The sequence below is a fragment of the Mustelus asterias genome, chromosome 12, assembly GCF_964213995.1.
Source record: "Mustelus asterias chromosome 12, sMusAst1.hap1.1, whole genome shotgun sequence".
Classification (NCBI taxonomy): Eukaryota; Metazoa; Chordata; class Chondrichthyes; order Carcharhiniformes; family Triakidae; genus Mustelus; species Mustelus asterias.
Window position 1 is genome coordinate 9,550,514 of NC_135812.1, and position 15,790 is coordinate 9,566,303.

At 47.2% G+C, this 15,790-nt stretch overlaps 1 protein-coding gene across 1 annotated transcript in view; it reads right to left on the minus strand.

Annotated features, from left to right (window-relative positions):
• Positions 1-13,645: 13,645 nt before the first annotated feature.
• Positions 13,646-15,790, minus strand: part of LOC144501866 (multidrug and toxin extrusion protein 1-like) — a 46,317-nt gene continuing 44,172 nt past the window's right edge. Inside the window, exons 16-17 of the mRNA XM_078225911.1 lie at positions 15,527-15,608; positions 13,646-13,884 (exon numbers count right to left, since the gene is read on the minus strand). Coding sequence (XP_078082037.1) covers positions 13,646-13,884; positions 15,527-15,608 — 321 coding nt within the window. The remainder of the gene's footprint in view (positions 13,885-15,526; positions 15,609-15,790) is intronic.

The window sequence follows — 15,790 nt, forward strand, 5'->3', positions numbered from 1 at the left end:
GCTCCTATGTCTTATGGTCTTATGGTCTTATCACCTGTATGCCAGCTATACACCATTCAGGCCACAGCTGGTTTAAATAGTGACGGTGCCAACAAGCTCTTGGTGACGGACATTGAATCCTCCCAGAAATAAAATACATTCTGCGCCCTTTCTACCCTCAGTGCTTCCTCCCCGCTGTGTTGACCTTGGAGCAATCCTGACTCACCATCTGAGGAAGGCTGATCGAGGGAGCGTGGCAACATTGGAATTGGGATTTGAAGAATTCAGCCAGCAACCCTGCTCCTGATCAATATCTAACAATCCCTGTTGGAAACGTACGTCTGGGGAAGTCAGCCTCGGGGGCTGTAGATTGTATCATTCTTACTTCTTGCCAAGTTTTTATTTGATTAGAAAGAGACCCTAGATGGGCTCAGCTGTGATTCTCTCCTCCTGCCAACATTCCAGTGTCTATGGTTACAGATAAGGATTTATTTATTTTATATTTATTGGTGTCACAAGTAGGCTTACTTTAACACTGCAATGAAGTTACTGTGAAAATCCCCCAGTCGCCACACTCCAGCCGCTGTTCGGGTAACACTGAGGGACAATTTAGCATGGCCAATGCACCCTAACCAGCACATCTTTCAGGACTATGGGGGGAAACCGGAGCACCCGAAGGAAACCCATGCAGACACGGGGAGAATGTGCAGACTCCACACAGACAGTGACCCGAGCCGGGAATCGAACCCAGGTCCCTGGCGTTGTGAGGCAGCAATGCTAACCACAGTGCCACTCTATGGATGGTCCCCTATCTCATGGTACAGAGTGAGTATTGATAGACATTGCACCCAAAATTACACAGGGCTGGTGAGACCCGTGTTACACCCAGAGGTGGAACTTTCACCTGATTACTCTCTCCAGCAGTGACCTCAAGATAGAATGATATCCTCAGCAGTTTAGGGCGAAAGGTGATAATTACCAGTAAAGAGGAAAGGCTATTTTAATTTCCACCAATTACACCAAGTTTGGCAGCAAACATCAGTGAGATTCCAATGGGAAGCCCAATTAGGTAAAATCCAACTAGGTTCCCGATCGCTCCCAGTTTCTGCTTCCCAGCTCCTCTTAACACTCCACCACTTACATCCTGTAGAATAGACAAACAGAACATATCACAGAGATCACACGACAACTTGATGCAGGTTCTGCTAGTGCTAGAGAAACTAAAAGGTCTGAAAATTGATAAATCTCCGGGCCCAGATGGGCTACATCCTAGAGTTCTAAAGGAGATAGCTGAAGAAATAGTGGAGGCGTTAGTTATGATCTTTCAAAAGTCACTGGAGTCAGGGAAAGTCCCAGAGGATTGGAAAATCGCTGTTGTAACCCCACTGTTCAAGAAGGGAACAAGAAAAAAGATGGAAAATTATAGGCCAATTAGCCTAACCTCAGTTGTTGGCAAAATTCTAGAATCCATCGTTAAGGATGAGATTTCTAAATTCTTGGAAGTGCAGGGTCGGATTAAGACAAGTCAGCATGGATTTAGTAAGGGGAGGTCGTGCCTGACAAACCTGTTAGAGTTCTTTGAAGAGATAACAAATAGGTTAGACCAAGGAGAGCCAATGGATGTTATCTATCTTGACTTCCAAAAGGCCTTTGACAAGGTGCCTCACGGGAGACTGCTGAGTAAAATAAGGGCCCATGGTATTCGAGGCAAGGTACTAACATGGATTGACGATTGGCTGTCAGACAGAAGGCAGAGAGTTGGGATAAAAGGTTCTTTCTCAGAATGGCAACCGGTGACAAGTGGTGTCCCGCAGGGTTCAGTGTTGGGGCCACAGCTGTTCTCTTTATATATTAACGATCTAGATGACGGGACTGGGAGCATTCTGGCCAAGTTTGCCGATGATACAAAGATAGGTGGAGGGGCAGGTAGTATTGAGGAGGTGGGGAGGCTGCAGAAAGATTTAGACAGTTTAGGAGAGTGGTCCAAGAAGTGGCTGATGAAATTCAACGTGGGCAAGTGCGAGGTCGTACACTTTGGAAAAAAGAATAGAGGCATGGACTATTTTCTAAACGGTGACAAAATTCATAATGCTAAAGTGCAAAGGGACTTGGGAGTCCTAGTCCAGGATTCTCTAAAGGTAAACTTGCAGGTTGAGTCCGTAATTAAGAAAGCAAATGTAATGTTGTCATTTATCTCAAGAGGCTTGGAATACAAAAGCAGGGATGTACTTCTGAGGCTTTATAAAGCACTGGTTAGGCCCCATTTGGAGTACTGTGAGCAATTTTGGGCCCCACACCTCAGGAAGGACATACTGGCACTGGAGCGGGTCCAGCGGAGATTCACACGGATGATCCCAGGAATGGTAGGCCTGACATACGATGAACGTCTGAGGATCGTGGGATTGTATTCATTGGAGTTTAGGAGGTTGAGGGGAGATCTGATAGAAACTTACAAGATAATGAACGGCTTAGATAGGATGGACGTAGGGAAGTTGTTTCCATTAACAGGGGAGACTAGGACGCGGGGGCACAGCCTTAGAATAAAAGGGAGTCACTTTAGAACAGAGATGAGGAGAAATTTCTTCAGCCAGAGAGTGGTGGGTCTGTGGAATTCATTGCCACAGAGGGCTGTGGAGGCCGAGACGTTGAGCGTCTTCAAGACAGAAATTGATAAATTCTTGATTTCTCGAGGAATTAAGGGCTATGGGGAGAGAGCGGGTAAATGGAGTTGAAATCAACCATGATTGAATGGTGGAGTGGACTCGATGGGCCGAATGGCCTTACTTCCGCTCCTATGTCTTATGGTCTTATGGTCTTATGGTTCTACAGGAAGGAAATTAAACCTGATGACTCATCACATCGTCCAATGATTCAGAACCAATGGATTACAGTTAGAACACAGACACTGATGTTACATGGGGAATGTGGCCATCTCGCTTTCTTTGTAGACATGAGTATTAAAGAGTGAACGTTCAAAGACTATTTCCTCGGGTGGATGGAGCTATTGCAAGGGGGCATAACTATAGGGTTCATGGTGGGAGATACAGGAAGGATATCAGAGGTAGGTTCTTTACGCAGAGAGTGGTTGGGGTGTGGAATGGACTGCCTGCAGTGATAGTGGAGTCAGACACTTTAGGAACATTTAAGCGGTTATTGGATAGGCACATGGAGCACACCAGGATGATAGGGAGTGGGATAGCTTGATCTTGGTTTCAGATCAAGCTCGGCACAACATCGTGGGCCGAAGGGCCTGTTCTGTGCTGTACTGTTCTACGTTCTATGCAGTAAAAAACGCATTTCTGAATTAATAACATTAAATCACAAAGCTTCATTCAACCTCCCCAAAAGGCTGAGGGGAGACCTGATTGAGGTGTACAGAATTCTGAAGGATACAGATAGGGTAGACAGGAAGAAACTTTTCCCCTGAGTAGAGGGGTCGGTAACCAGGGGGGCATAGATTTAAGGGAAGGGCGGGAGATTTAGAGGGGGTTTGAGGCACACTTTTTCACCCGGAGGTCTGGAACTCACTGCCTGAAAGGGTGGTAAAGGGGAGGGGAACCCTCACAACATTGAAGAAGCGTTTAGATGAGCACTTGAAACACCGTTGCAAACAAAGCTATGGAGCAAGTGCTGGAAAATGGGATTAGAATAGACAGATACTTGATGCCTGGCACAGACATGCTGGGTCCAAGGGCCTCTTTCTGCTCTGTAAAACTCCATTACCGGAATTTTCCTATCCTGCCTGCCACGGGAATTGAGGTGGGTGGGGGAGGGGGGGGGGTGGCAGGGGCATGCAAACAAACATCCAAGGCGGGATTTTCCAGCCTTGGAGCAAACGCAGCCGGAAGATCCCGCCCTATAACTCTAAATGGAAAATTATTTACTGAATGAATAAAAAAACCAGCACACTTGTTTAGATTGCTCCCCCATGATCTATTTGAATGACGAAGCAGATTCGAGGGGATGAATGGCCTCCTCCTGTTCCAATGATCCAGGCCAATGGGGCTGCTGAACAACACGAATAACAGCAATGTGACTTCTTTACTGTGTGAGATTACATTCCGCCATTGTGGGCTACTTGGTTCAAACTGCTCTCCTGGTCTTTAATAAAACCTCAGTTTCAAAAAAAACCAATTAAAATTAAACAGAGAAACTCCAAACCATGAGATAGCAGACAGTGGGAATGCTTTTCTCCCACTGTAAGTTCAGTGGTGGTTCTGTGGTGACATCTTCTTCAGAGGTAATTTCTGAAGGAGCAGTTTCACTCCTCCACCACCAGAGGGCCCCCACAAGCTCTGGTGCAGGATTCCAGTGCCGAACCACTCACTCGCCAGCTGAATTCTTCCCTTATAGCTATAGAACTGGCCTCCATAACCCATAACCTGGAATCCCAAAGATCTCCTGTTAGAATCCATAGAGTCCCTACAGTGCAGAAAGAGGCCGTTCGGCCCATCGAGCCCGCACCTACTCTCCGAAAGAGCCTCCTATCCAGGCCCTCCCCTCTGCCCCATTCCCATCATTTAGCATGGCCAATCCACCTAACCTGCCCATCTTTGGACACTAAGGAACAATTTAGCATGGCCAATCCACCTAACCTGCCCATCTTTGGACACTAAGGAACAATTTAGCATGGCCAATCCACCTAACTTGCCCATCTTTGGACACTAAGGGACAATTTAGCATGGCCAATCCACCTAACCTGCCCATCTTTGGACACTAAGGAACAATTTAGCATGGCCAATCCACCTAACCTGCCCATCTTTGGACACTAAGGAACAATTTAGCATGGCCAATCCCCCTAACCTGCCCATCTTTGGACACTAGGGAACAATTTAGCATGGCCAATCCACCTAACCCTATCCCCGAACTCCACGTATTTACCCTGTAATCCCCCTGACACTAGGGTCAAGTTAGCATGGCCAATCAACCTAATCCGCACATCTTTGGAATGTGGGAGGAAACCGGAGCACCCGGAGGAAACCCACGCAGACACGGGAAGAACATACAAATGCCACACAGACAGTGACCCGAGGCCGGAATTGAACCCGGGCCAATGTAATGTCAGGATACTTAGAAAATCAGAATGGGATCAAGCAAAGTCAACATGGTTTGTGAAAGACAAATCATATCAGATTTTTTTGAGGAAATAGCACACAAGGTAGATAAAGGGGAACCTGTAGATGTGGTGTACTTGGATTTCCAAAAGGCATTTGATAAGTTGCCACATTAAAAGCAATCACACAAAATAAGAGTGCATGGTGTAAGGGGAACATGTTAACATGAATAAAAAATTAGACAACCATCTGGAAGCAAAGAGTGGCGATAACTGGGTCTTCTTCAGGTTGACAAGCTGGAACTAAAGGAGAGCCACAGGGATCGGTGCATCGGCCTCAACTGTCTAGAATCTATGTCAAACACTCGCATGAAAGTAAGTTCTCAGGAAGAGCCTACAACTAGTCAGAGGTAGGTTAAGTGAGTGGCCAAAAAACTTTGGGTGGAATTCTCCCTAAAAAACTCTAAGTGTCGAATTTGTGTAAATACTGGAGTAAATCCCACTGTTTTTTTCAGCAGGAGTTTCAAAATGAATCTCCCACACTCTGTGCATAGCAGAGTACCCCAGTGCGAATCTCACAAAACATCTGGGGGCAGGGCCTATTCCCGCTGGAGAGGCCGGCAGCTTGGCTGATCTGTCAGCGCCAGGATTGGTGCATGCGCAGTAATACCGCACTCCCGGCCTCCCGATCGCTGGCCAGCTCGATCACTGGCCAGCCCTGCGACCCCGCAACACTGCCCCTCTGATCCCCTCACCCCCTGATCGCTGGACTCCCGGACATATCCAGGCCAGCCCCGACCAATCCCTACCCCACCGGGCCGCCTCGATCCCCGCCCTTCCACAGGCAGTCCCGATCTCCCACCACCCCCCCCTCGCTTTCCCAACCCCCACCCCAGTCCTGAAACCCCCGCGTAGCCCCAACCGACGTCCCTGGCAGGCTGACCCTCCAACCCCCCCACCCAGCCCCGATCGCTGGCCTCCCTCCCTCTGTCAGCAGCAAGTGCAGAGTGGCAGCAGGACCCCCTATTCCCACCAATCGCCCACCCCCCCCCCAAGACCCTGCCCCTATTTTCCCCGCCCCTTCTCTGGCCCCACCCCTTGGCACTGCCCAATTCCTGGTGAGCAGTGCCAAGATGCCCCCAGGCATTGCCACTTTGCCACGTTGGGCAGTGCCAGGGGGCCAAACTGGCATGATCAAGCTGGCAATGCCCACGGGGCACCCCCCTTACCCTGACCTCCAGCGGGGTCCGGGGGGTGGAGGAGAGGGTAGCGGGCCCAGAAACCTCAGTCCCAGGTCCACTAATGACGTGTAAATTCTAATTTCCATAATTTATTCAGTTCCGCGCCAATTTCTGGCACGGAGCTGATGGCACTGGAAATCCGGTGGCCAGAGACCTCCACGGCGCCCAGCGGGAACCCCATGGAACGGCCTCCGCTGGAGTGTCCCGGCCTGCTCAATGGGCTGGGAGAATCACCTCCTGGGGCTTACAATGTGGAGAAAATGTGAACTTGTCCACTTGGGCAGGGAGAATAGAAAACAGCGTACTATTCAAATGGAGAGAGATCGCAGAACTCGGTGGTACAGAGGGATCTGGGCGTCCTGGTATTCGACTCTATTATATTGGTAAACTTGTAATCTGAACTGAACTTGTCAACAAAATGAAGGAGATTGTCATCGACTTCAGGAAGCATAGAGGAGAGCCTGCCCCTGTCTACATCAATGGGGATGAAGTAGAAAGGATCGAGAGCTTCAGGTTTTTAGGTGTCCAGATCACCAACAACCTGTCCTGGTCCCCCCCATGCCGACACTATAGTTAAGAAAGCCCCACCAATGCCTCTACTTTCTCAGAAGACTAAGGAAATTTGGCATGTCAGCTACGACTCTCACCAACCTTTACAGATGCACCATAGAAAGCGTCCTTTCTGGTTGTATCACAGCTTGGTATGGGCTCCTGCTCTGCCCAAGACCGCAAGGAACTACAAAAGGTCGTGAATGCAGCCCAATCCATCACGCAAACCAGCCTCCCATCTATTGACTCTATCTACACTTCCCGCTGCTTTGGCAAAGAAGCCAGCATAATTAAGGACCCCACACACCCTGGATATTCTCTCTTCCACCTTCTTCCATCGGGAAAAAGATACAAAAGTCTGAGGTCACGTACCAACCGACTCAAGAACAACTTCTTCCCTGCTGCCGTCAGACGTTTGAATGGACCTACCTCGCATTAAGTTGATTTCTCTCTACACCCTAGCTATAACTGTAACACTACATTCTGCACCCTCTCCTTTCCATCTCTATGAATGGTATGCGTTGTCTGTGTAGAGCGCAAGAAACAATACTTTTCATTGTATGTTAATACATGTGACAATAATAAATCAAATCAAAAACTGATCTTATTTCTTGTTGAAAACAATTGTCTTTTTTGCCAAATAAGCGTTTTGCAGTTTTGAGGTGATTGCAGTGAGATTTCCAAGGTTGGGTCGGCAAAGTTGACGGAAGCAAATCATTGACTTTGGTAATGGATTCAAATCTCAGAATGTCTAAATTGGCTTTTTGAACCAAAATAAAACAAGTCAAACAGAACATTTTCACCTTCTCGGCAGAAAACTGTGCAACAAATTAATAGGCAGGATTATGGAAGTGGGTTTTCTAAACACGGTTAAGAACAAAGATCAAAGAACAAAGTAAAGTACAGCAGAGGAACGGGCCCTTCGGCCTGCCGAGCCTGTGCCAATCATGGTGCCCTAACTAAAATAAAAACCTTCCGCCAGAATGACGGTGGCACAGCGGTTAGCACTGCTGCCTCACAGCGCCGGGGACCCGGGTTCGATTCCCGGCTTGGGTCACTGTCTGTGTGGAGTCTGCACGTTCTCCCCGTGTCTGCGTGGGTTTCCTCCGGTTGCTCCAGTTTCCTCCCACAGTCCAAAAGACGTGCTGGTTAGATGCATTGGCCGTGCTAAATTCTCCCTCAGTGTAACCCGAACAGGCGCCAGAGTGTGGCGACTAGGGGTTTTTCACAGTAACTTCATTGCAGTGTTAATGTAAGCCTACTTGTGACGCTAATAAATAAACTTTAAAACTTAACTTAAAAAAACTTGATTGCTCTCCAGAGGTGGATGTGAATGATTCTGTGTCACTATTTCAAAAAAAACAGGCCTGTTGTCCAGCAAACTCAGTTGACAAGCTTAAACTCAATCATCCATCATTATCACTTGGCTGCTTGTGGGATCCTGCTGTGCATAAATTGGCTGCTGCATTACGACAGTGGATTCGCCTCAGGGGGAGTATATTGCAGTCATTCTTGTCTCTTCCTCGATCAGTTAAAGTCAATTTATTTGTCACAAGTCGGCTTACATTAACACTGGAATGAAGTTACTGTGAAAATCCCCTAGTCGCCACACTCCGGTGCCTGTTCGGGTAACACTGAGGGAGAATTTAGCACAGCCAATGCACCCTAACCAGCACGTCGTTCGGACTGTGGGAGGATACCGGAGCACCTGGAGGAAACCCACACAGACACGGGGAGAACGTGCAGACTCCACACAGACAGTGACCCAAGTCGGGAATCGAACCCAGGTCCCTGGCGCTGTGAGACAGCAGTGCTCACCACTGTGCCACCGTGCCGCCCAGTTCATTGCAGAATGCGGACTTTAAACAGCTCTTGTCAGATTATACTTTCGAGAATGCAACATCCCAGAGGTTTAATAAATAACAGGGCAACCTCAAAGTGCAAAGGAATATCCATTTGATTCTTTGCACTGCAAGAGTTGAAGAGTTCAATGTGTGTGTGGTCTTTAGTTTAATGGCAGCCTCCTTTTTCTTAGGAAGCCTTCTCTGTGAACTGGGTTTGAAACCAGCCTCGTGACAGAGCGACATTGTAAATGTCCTGGGTTCACACTGCGGGGATTGGGGGAAACAGTAACCAGACATCCTGAAGTGAAGCAGTCGTAAATATGGGACTAAAACCTCCTCAGAATGGCAATGTGTGCCGGATGGGATTTGGGCTGCTGGGCGGCTGGAATTGTACATGATGGGGTGGAGAATATAACGTTGGGGGCGTGGGAGCGAATTGTACATTTGGGGGTGAGGGGTATGACATGGGGGGGGGTAGGGAGAATTGGACATTGGGGGGGGTGGCGTGTCAGATATCAGGGGTTGGGAGGTTGGACATCTGGGGGGGTGGAGGGTCAGATATCTGGGTGGGGGGTGCGGGGGGGTTGTTGGAGGGGTCATACATTGGGTGGGCTGGCACATGGGGAGATGCGGGCTTGGACATGGATGGGGTGGAGTGGTCGGACATGGCGAGGGGGCATAGAGCCAGGAAGCTATGGAATCACAGAATCTACAGTGCAGAAAGAGGCCATTCGGCCCATCAAGCCTGCACCGACACCAATCCCACCCCGTAACCCCCCACATATTTACCCTGCTAGTCCCCCTGACACTAAGGGGCAATTTAGCATGGCCAATCAACCTAACTTGCACATCTTTCGGACTGTGGGAGGAAACCGGTGCACCCGGAGGAAACCCACGCAGACACGGGAAGAATGTGCAGACTCCACACAGACAGTGACCCGATGCCAGAATTGAACCCGGGTCCCTGGAGTTGTGAGGCAGCAGTGGTAACCACTGTGCCACCGTGCCACCTTAGTTACGGTCATACTCGGTGTAACTGAATGATAATTGGTTGTTTAGGTTATGATGAAATTAACTTCACATTCAATAATTAGGCAAATACAAGTGTATTATTGAGTTCAGTGTATACTTATATAACCATTCACATTGACACATACTAACACCAGGGAATGGTGGATATCTGAATTTGAAATAGACATGGAAGATCATGGTCTACTGTTTGTTTTCCATTCATGGAACATGGGCGTCGCTGGCAAGGCCAGCACTCATTGCCCATCCCTAGTTGCCCTTGAACTGAGTGGCTTCCTAGGCCATTTCAGAGGGCAGTTGAGATTCAACCACATTGCTGTGGCTCTGGAGTCACATGTAGACCAGACCTGGTAAGGGTGGCAGATTTCCTTCCGTGAAGGACATTAGTGAACCAGATGGGTTTTTCCGACAATCGACAATGGTTTCATGGTCATCAGTAGATTCTTAATTCCAGATTTTTTTATTCAATTCAAATTCAACCATCTGCCGTGGTGGGATTCGAACCCCAAAACATTCGCTGAGTTTCTGGATGAATGGGTTTCTTTCTGCGTGGGTTTCCTCCGGGTGCTCTGGTTTCCTCCCACAGTCCGAAGGATGTGCTGGTTAGATGCATTGGCTGTGCTAAATTCTCCCTCAGTGTACTCGAACAGGCGCTGGAGTATGGCGACTAGGGGATTTTCACAATAACTTCATTGTAGTGTTAATGTAAGCCTGCTAGTGACTAATAAATAAACTTTTTAGGTAAGATTGGCAGATTTCCTTCCCTAAAGGACATGAGTGAACCAGATGGGTTTTCCCGACAATTGATAATGGTTTCATGGTCATCAGTAGATTCTTAATCCTAGGTATATTTTTTGATTGAATTCAAATTCCACCATCTGCCGTGGCGGGATTCGAACCTGGGTCCCCAGAAACATTAGCTGAGTTTCTGGACTGCAAAGTGAATTCAGTGAAAGTTTGAGAGCTTCCTTGACATTGTACTTTCCCTTTTATTAAAAAAATGATTTTCAGGTCTGTTACCATAGATCATTACTAAGCAATTGCTCAATACTTTACCTGTGAGCATTTTAACAAAAGCGTCAAGAATGCATTTGAATATTTCGGCCAGTTTTCAGGCTGTTGGGGAGATTTTCCCCTTCGTTGCAGTCTGTATCCGTGGGTTTTACCTGATCAATACCAGGTTTATATTCAGACATTCAGAGAAGGCTTCGCTTTATTACTCTTTACACAAGTTCACTCAAGTTAATCAAAGGAGATTTACTGTTAATCTCTTGTGCGGGAATAGAATCAAAGGAACTGCCTCCTGGCGCATCGGTAAAAGTTCACGCTAGGTTTACAATGAGGGCGTGCTGTGCTGAGCAAGCTTTAATGAAGGTTTTTGTATGCTGGATTGGGAGGATAATCCAGGTGTGAAGAGAAATGTGAATCCCTCTCACACCAATTCTGCTGACCAAGTTGAGAATATTCTAACAAGTATGAACAATATTAACGGAAACTTTAACTAATGGGTGTGGCGATGAGGGACAACAGACTGCCTGTTTTACAAAGACCCTGACAGTATAACCGCGACTACCAGCATTTATACTGTTCAGGAGTGTTTGCAAGTGTCAGATTTTTAATATGCATTGTCATGGGTTCCATTCCGACCTCGGGTCACTGTCTGTGCGGTATCTGCACGTTCCCCCCCCCGTGTCTGCGTGGGTTTCCTCCAGGCGCTCCGGTTTCTAGGGGAATTTCACAGGGGATTCATAGAAACCCTACAGTGCAGAAGGAGGCCATTCGGCCCATCGAGTCCACACCGACCACAATCCCACCCAGGCCCTACCCCCACATATTTTACCCGCTAATCCCTCTAACCTACGCATCCCAGGACTCTAAGGGACAATTTTTAACCTGGCCAATCAACCTAACCCGCACATCTTTGGACTGTGGGAGGAAACCGGAGCACCCGGAGGAAACCCACGCAGACACGAGGAGAATGTGCAAACTCCACACAGACAGTGACCCGAGCCGGGAATCGAACCCGGGACCCTGGAGCTGTGAAGCAGCAGTGCTAACCACTGTGCTACCGTGCCGCCCTATGATTCTATGATTCTATAACTATCACCCTCTCCTACAAATGTGTCAGCATCATCCCTCTCCCCTCTCTCTCTGCGAATTCCCAGGGGAATTCCTAGGGAAGTTCAGAGAGGATTTTCACAGTAACTTCATTGCAGTGTGAATGTAAGCCTTACTTGTGACTAATAAATAAACTTTAGCTTTAAGTTCCTCCCGCAGTCCGAAATACATGCTGGTTAGGTGCTAAATTCTCCCTCAGCGTACCCGAACAGGCGCCGGAGTGTGGCGACTAGGGGATTTTCACAGTAACTTCATTGCAGTGTTAATGTAAGCCTACTCGTGACACTAATAAATAAATAATGTCCGCTATACTTCCTTAATGGCTATCATTTCAGCGAGAAGTCTCACGACGCCAGGTTAAAGTCCAACAGGTTTATTTGGAATCACAAGCTTTCGGAACGCTCATCAGATGCGACTCACCTGATGAAGGGGCTCCGCCCCGAAAGCTCGTGATTCCAAATAAACCTGTTGGACTTTATCCTGGTTTTGTGAGACTTTTTACTGTGGCCACCCCAGTCCAACGCCGGCATCTCCACATCATCATTTCAACTGGTATTATTAGTGGTTCTCTCTCCTCAAGTGAGTATATGTTGCCATACGCGTTGTTCTTGTCCTTTTAGGGGCTGGGTCGGATTGTGGTCGGTGCAGACTTGATGGGCCGAATGGCCTCCTTCTGCACTGTAGGATTCTATGATTCTATAACTATCACCCTCTCCTACAAATGTGTCATCATCATCCCTCTCCCCTCTCTCTCTGCGAATTAACAGAACCATAGCATCCCTGCAGTGTAGAAGGAAGCCATTCGGCCCATCAAGCCTGAACTGATTCTCCTCTAGCTGGCCGTTGCATAGCAACCATTCTGCTGTGTTGGTGGTAGAAAGCATTACCAAGCAGAGCGATGGGGGAGTCTGGGACGTTGACTAATGGTTGTGACTCAGTCAGGCACTTTCGATCTCGTCACTAAAATCCACACCCTGGTCTGAAAAGTGTCAGTTTGCTCACTGGGGTCCTGGCACAACCATTGAATTGGAAATGGTCCTTTCAAACCCTACAGCCTAACACAGTCTGAAAGACGTGCTGGTTAGGGTGCATCGGCTGTGCTAAATTCTCCCTCAGTGTGCCCGAACAGGCGCCGGAGTGTGGCGTCTAAGGGATTTTCACAGTAACTTCATTGCAGTGTTAATGTAAGCCTACTTGTGACATTAATAATAAACTTGAACTGAGATGAGGCATTTGGAAATCTGCTCATAATTGATCATTGCTAACATTTGTTTGAAAGTTGATTGGGGTTCATTTGTAGCGACAGGTTTTGTGTGAACGCTGCCCTTTAGCTACAGTCTTACTATTCACAGTCTTACCATTACACTAATAAATAATTTCAGATTTTCAGTTGGGGTCAGGGTATGTCTCACTTGATGCTTGCTGGAAGCAAGGGGACCTGTCCTCTGCAGGAAAAAGGAACGTTTCCCGGCATTGTGCCTTTTTAGAATTAAACAAAGGTGTGGGGGACAATAGTCCCCTGGTGCATTCTCCATGGCAACCAATCAGATTCAATTTGCCATGCAATATAGATTGTTGTTCCCTTTGAAATTTGGCATTCTTGCATCTTTCCTGATGAGTGCAAGACAAAAAACTTCAGCAACATATCTCTTTTTTCAGCAAAACTACCAAACGACAATTCTTTATTTATTATTTATTTGTCAGTTGATTGGAGGGCATTTGTAGCAACAGGTTTTGTGTGAACTTTTCCCTCTTGTTGTCCTTTGGGCACAGTCTTACCGTTCAGGTTGTGGAAGACAATCTTGCTTTGTCTCTACAACATTTACTGGGGTCTACGGGCCCTTTGCGAGAATGAAGTGTATCACCAGTCCAATTGCCAATATAAGTGGCCCTGAAAGGAAGGCGAGGCCACGGCGAACGATCAGTTGTTTTGTGGACAAGATTTCTCCAACCGTGGTAACTCCAGTGTCCACGATGGAAGACTCAGCTACCATCCGCTCCTTGTTTGCCTTCTGTTCCAATTCACAAACATTGGACATTAGAACCATTGCACTGTTATCTGCATCCTCCTCTGTGAAGGAAGGTTACATTGAAATGTTTTAAGTGCGTGATGATACCTACATATTTACTTGCCACAGAAAATGCTGGAAAACCTCAGCAGATCTGACAGCATCTGTGGAGAGAGAATAGAGCCAACCTTTCGAGTCTGGATAACCCTCCGTCAGAGCTGATGAAGGGTCATCTAGACTTGAAATGTTGGCCCTATTCTCTCCCCACAGATTCTGTCAGACCGGCTGAGTTTCGCCAGTATCTTCTGTTTTTGTTTCAGATTCCAGCATCCGTAGTATTTTGCCTTCATTTATTTTCTAAGGAGGCTGGTGATCTCAGATTGACAATATCATGTGATCTATCGACAAGGGCTTTGTCTTGCGGGCCAAGTGTGGTGAGTAATCCACCACAGGCTGAATGGCCTACTCCTTTCCTATTTTCTATGTTTCCATAAAGTCTTGTAAAACCCAAACTAAAACCCGTTGGAAATTCAGTCCCACTGGGTGTTATCTGCGATGGGAATTCCTCTCATTCATTGTTCACTTGACAGCAATAAGAGAAAATCTAAAAATAAATAGTCACGGCGATAATTTGGAATCCTGACAAATATTGGGTCGTAGCACCATAACTCCGGTCATTGTGTAACTCAAGGCCGGAAAGATGCCAAAAGTGCTGGAAATTTACCAGAATGTACAATTGTGGACAATCAGAGACATTCTAAACGTTAATTCTGGGACAAGGACAGGAAAACTCAAACAGCCTCTTGCCTCTCTCACCATAGAAACCACTGCATGCAGAAGGAGGCCATTCGGCCCATCGAGTCTGCACCGACCACAATGCCACCCATGCCTTATCCCTGTAATCCCCTACATTTACCCTGCGAACCCCCCTGACACTAAGGGGCAATTCAGCACGGCCAATCCACCTAACCCGCACATCTATGGACTGTGGGAGGACCCGGAGGAAACCCATGCAGGCACGGGGAGAACGTGCAAACTCCACACAGTGGAGTGACCCGAGGCCATAATCGAACCCAGGCACTGTGAGGCAGTAGTGCTAACCACCGTGCCGCCGTGCCACCCATTCATATGTGGTTAGCACTGCTGCCTCACAGCGACAGGGAATTGGGTTCGATTCCCAGCTCGGGTCACTGTCTGTGTGGACGTTCTCCCCGTGTCTGCGTGGGTTTCCTCCGGGTGCTCCGGTTTCCTCCCACAATTTGAAAAACGTGCTGGTTAGGGTGCATTGACCCGAAGAGGCGCTGGAATGTGGCGACTAGGGGAATTTCACAGTAACTTCATTGCAGTGTTAATGTAAGCCTTACTTGTGACTAATAAATAAACTTTAACTTTTTTTAAAAAATGTTTCAGTTTACTGAGAACGAAATAGCCTTTATTCATTTATATTGATTTGTCCACTACAGATCCTTGATGTTAAGTCTATCCTTGCTTTCCCTGTTCTCTGATAAGGGTTGGGCTTTAAACTAAGGCGGTTAATCAGAATGAGTGGCTCCATCATAGCAGAGTTTCTGACTGATTTTGACAGTGGGATTTTCGTGTAGCACCGTTTATGTTGATCGATTAACTAAATTATAACGGATTAATTTAATGAAAATCCATCAAAGAATTTTCTCACTCAACTTTTATTTTTTAACTTTTTTTTACCTGTTGTGATATCTTTGCTTTGACCACCAGAGGCGCTGTTTGTGGTGTCCATGTCTCTGATCATTCCAGCATTAACCTGGGCCTTCAAACAAAGGACAACATCATCATGAAAGGTGGACTAAGAGCACAACAGAGAGAGCACTCCCCGTACTCTCCGATCCGAAGTGTTTAAAAGTCTGCTAGAAATATGATGTATTTGTTAGTTTTAAAGATTTAATTTCGTGCTAATTGGACACTTGGCTTTCTCTGGAGATCTGACATTTC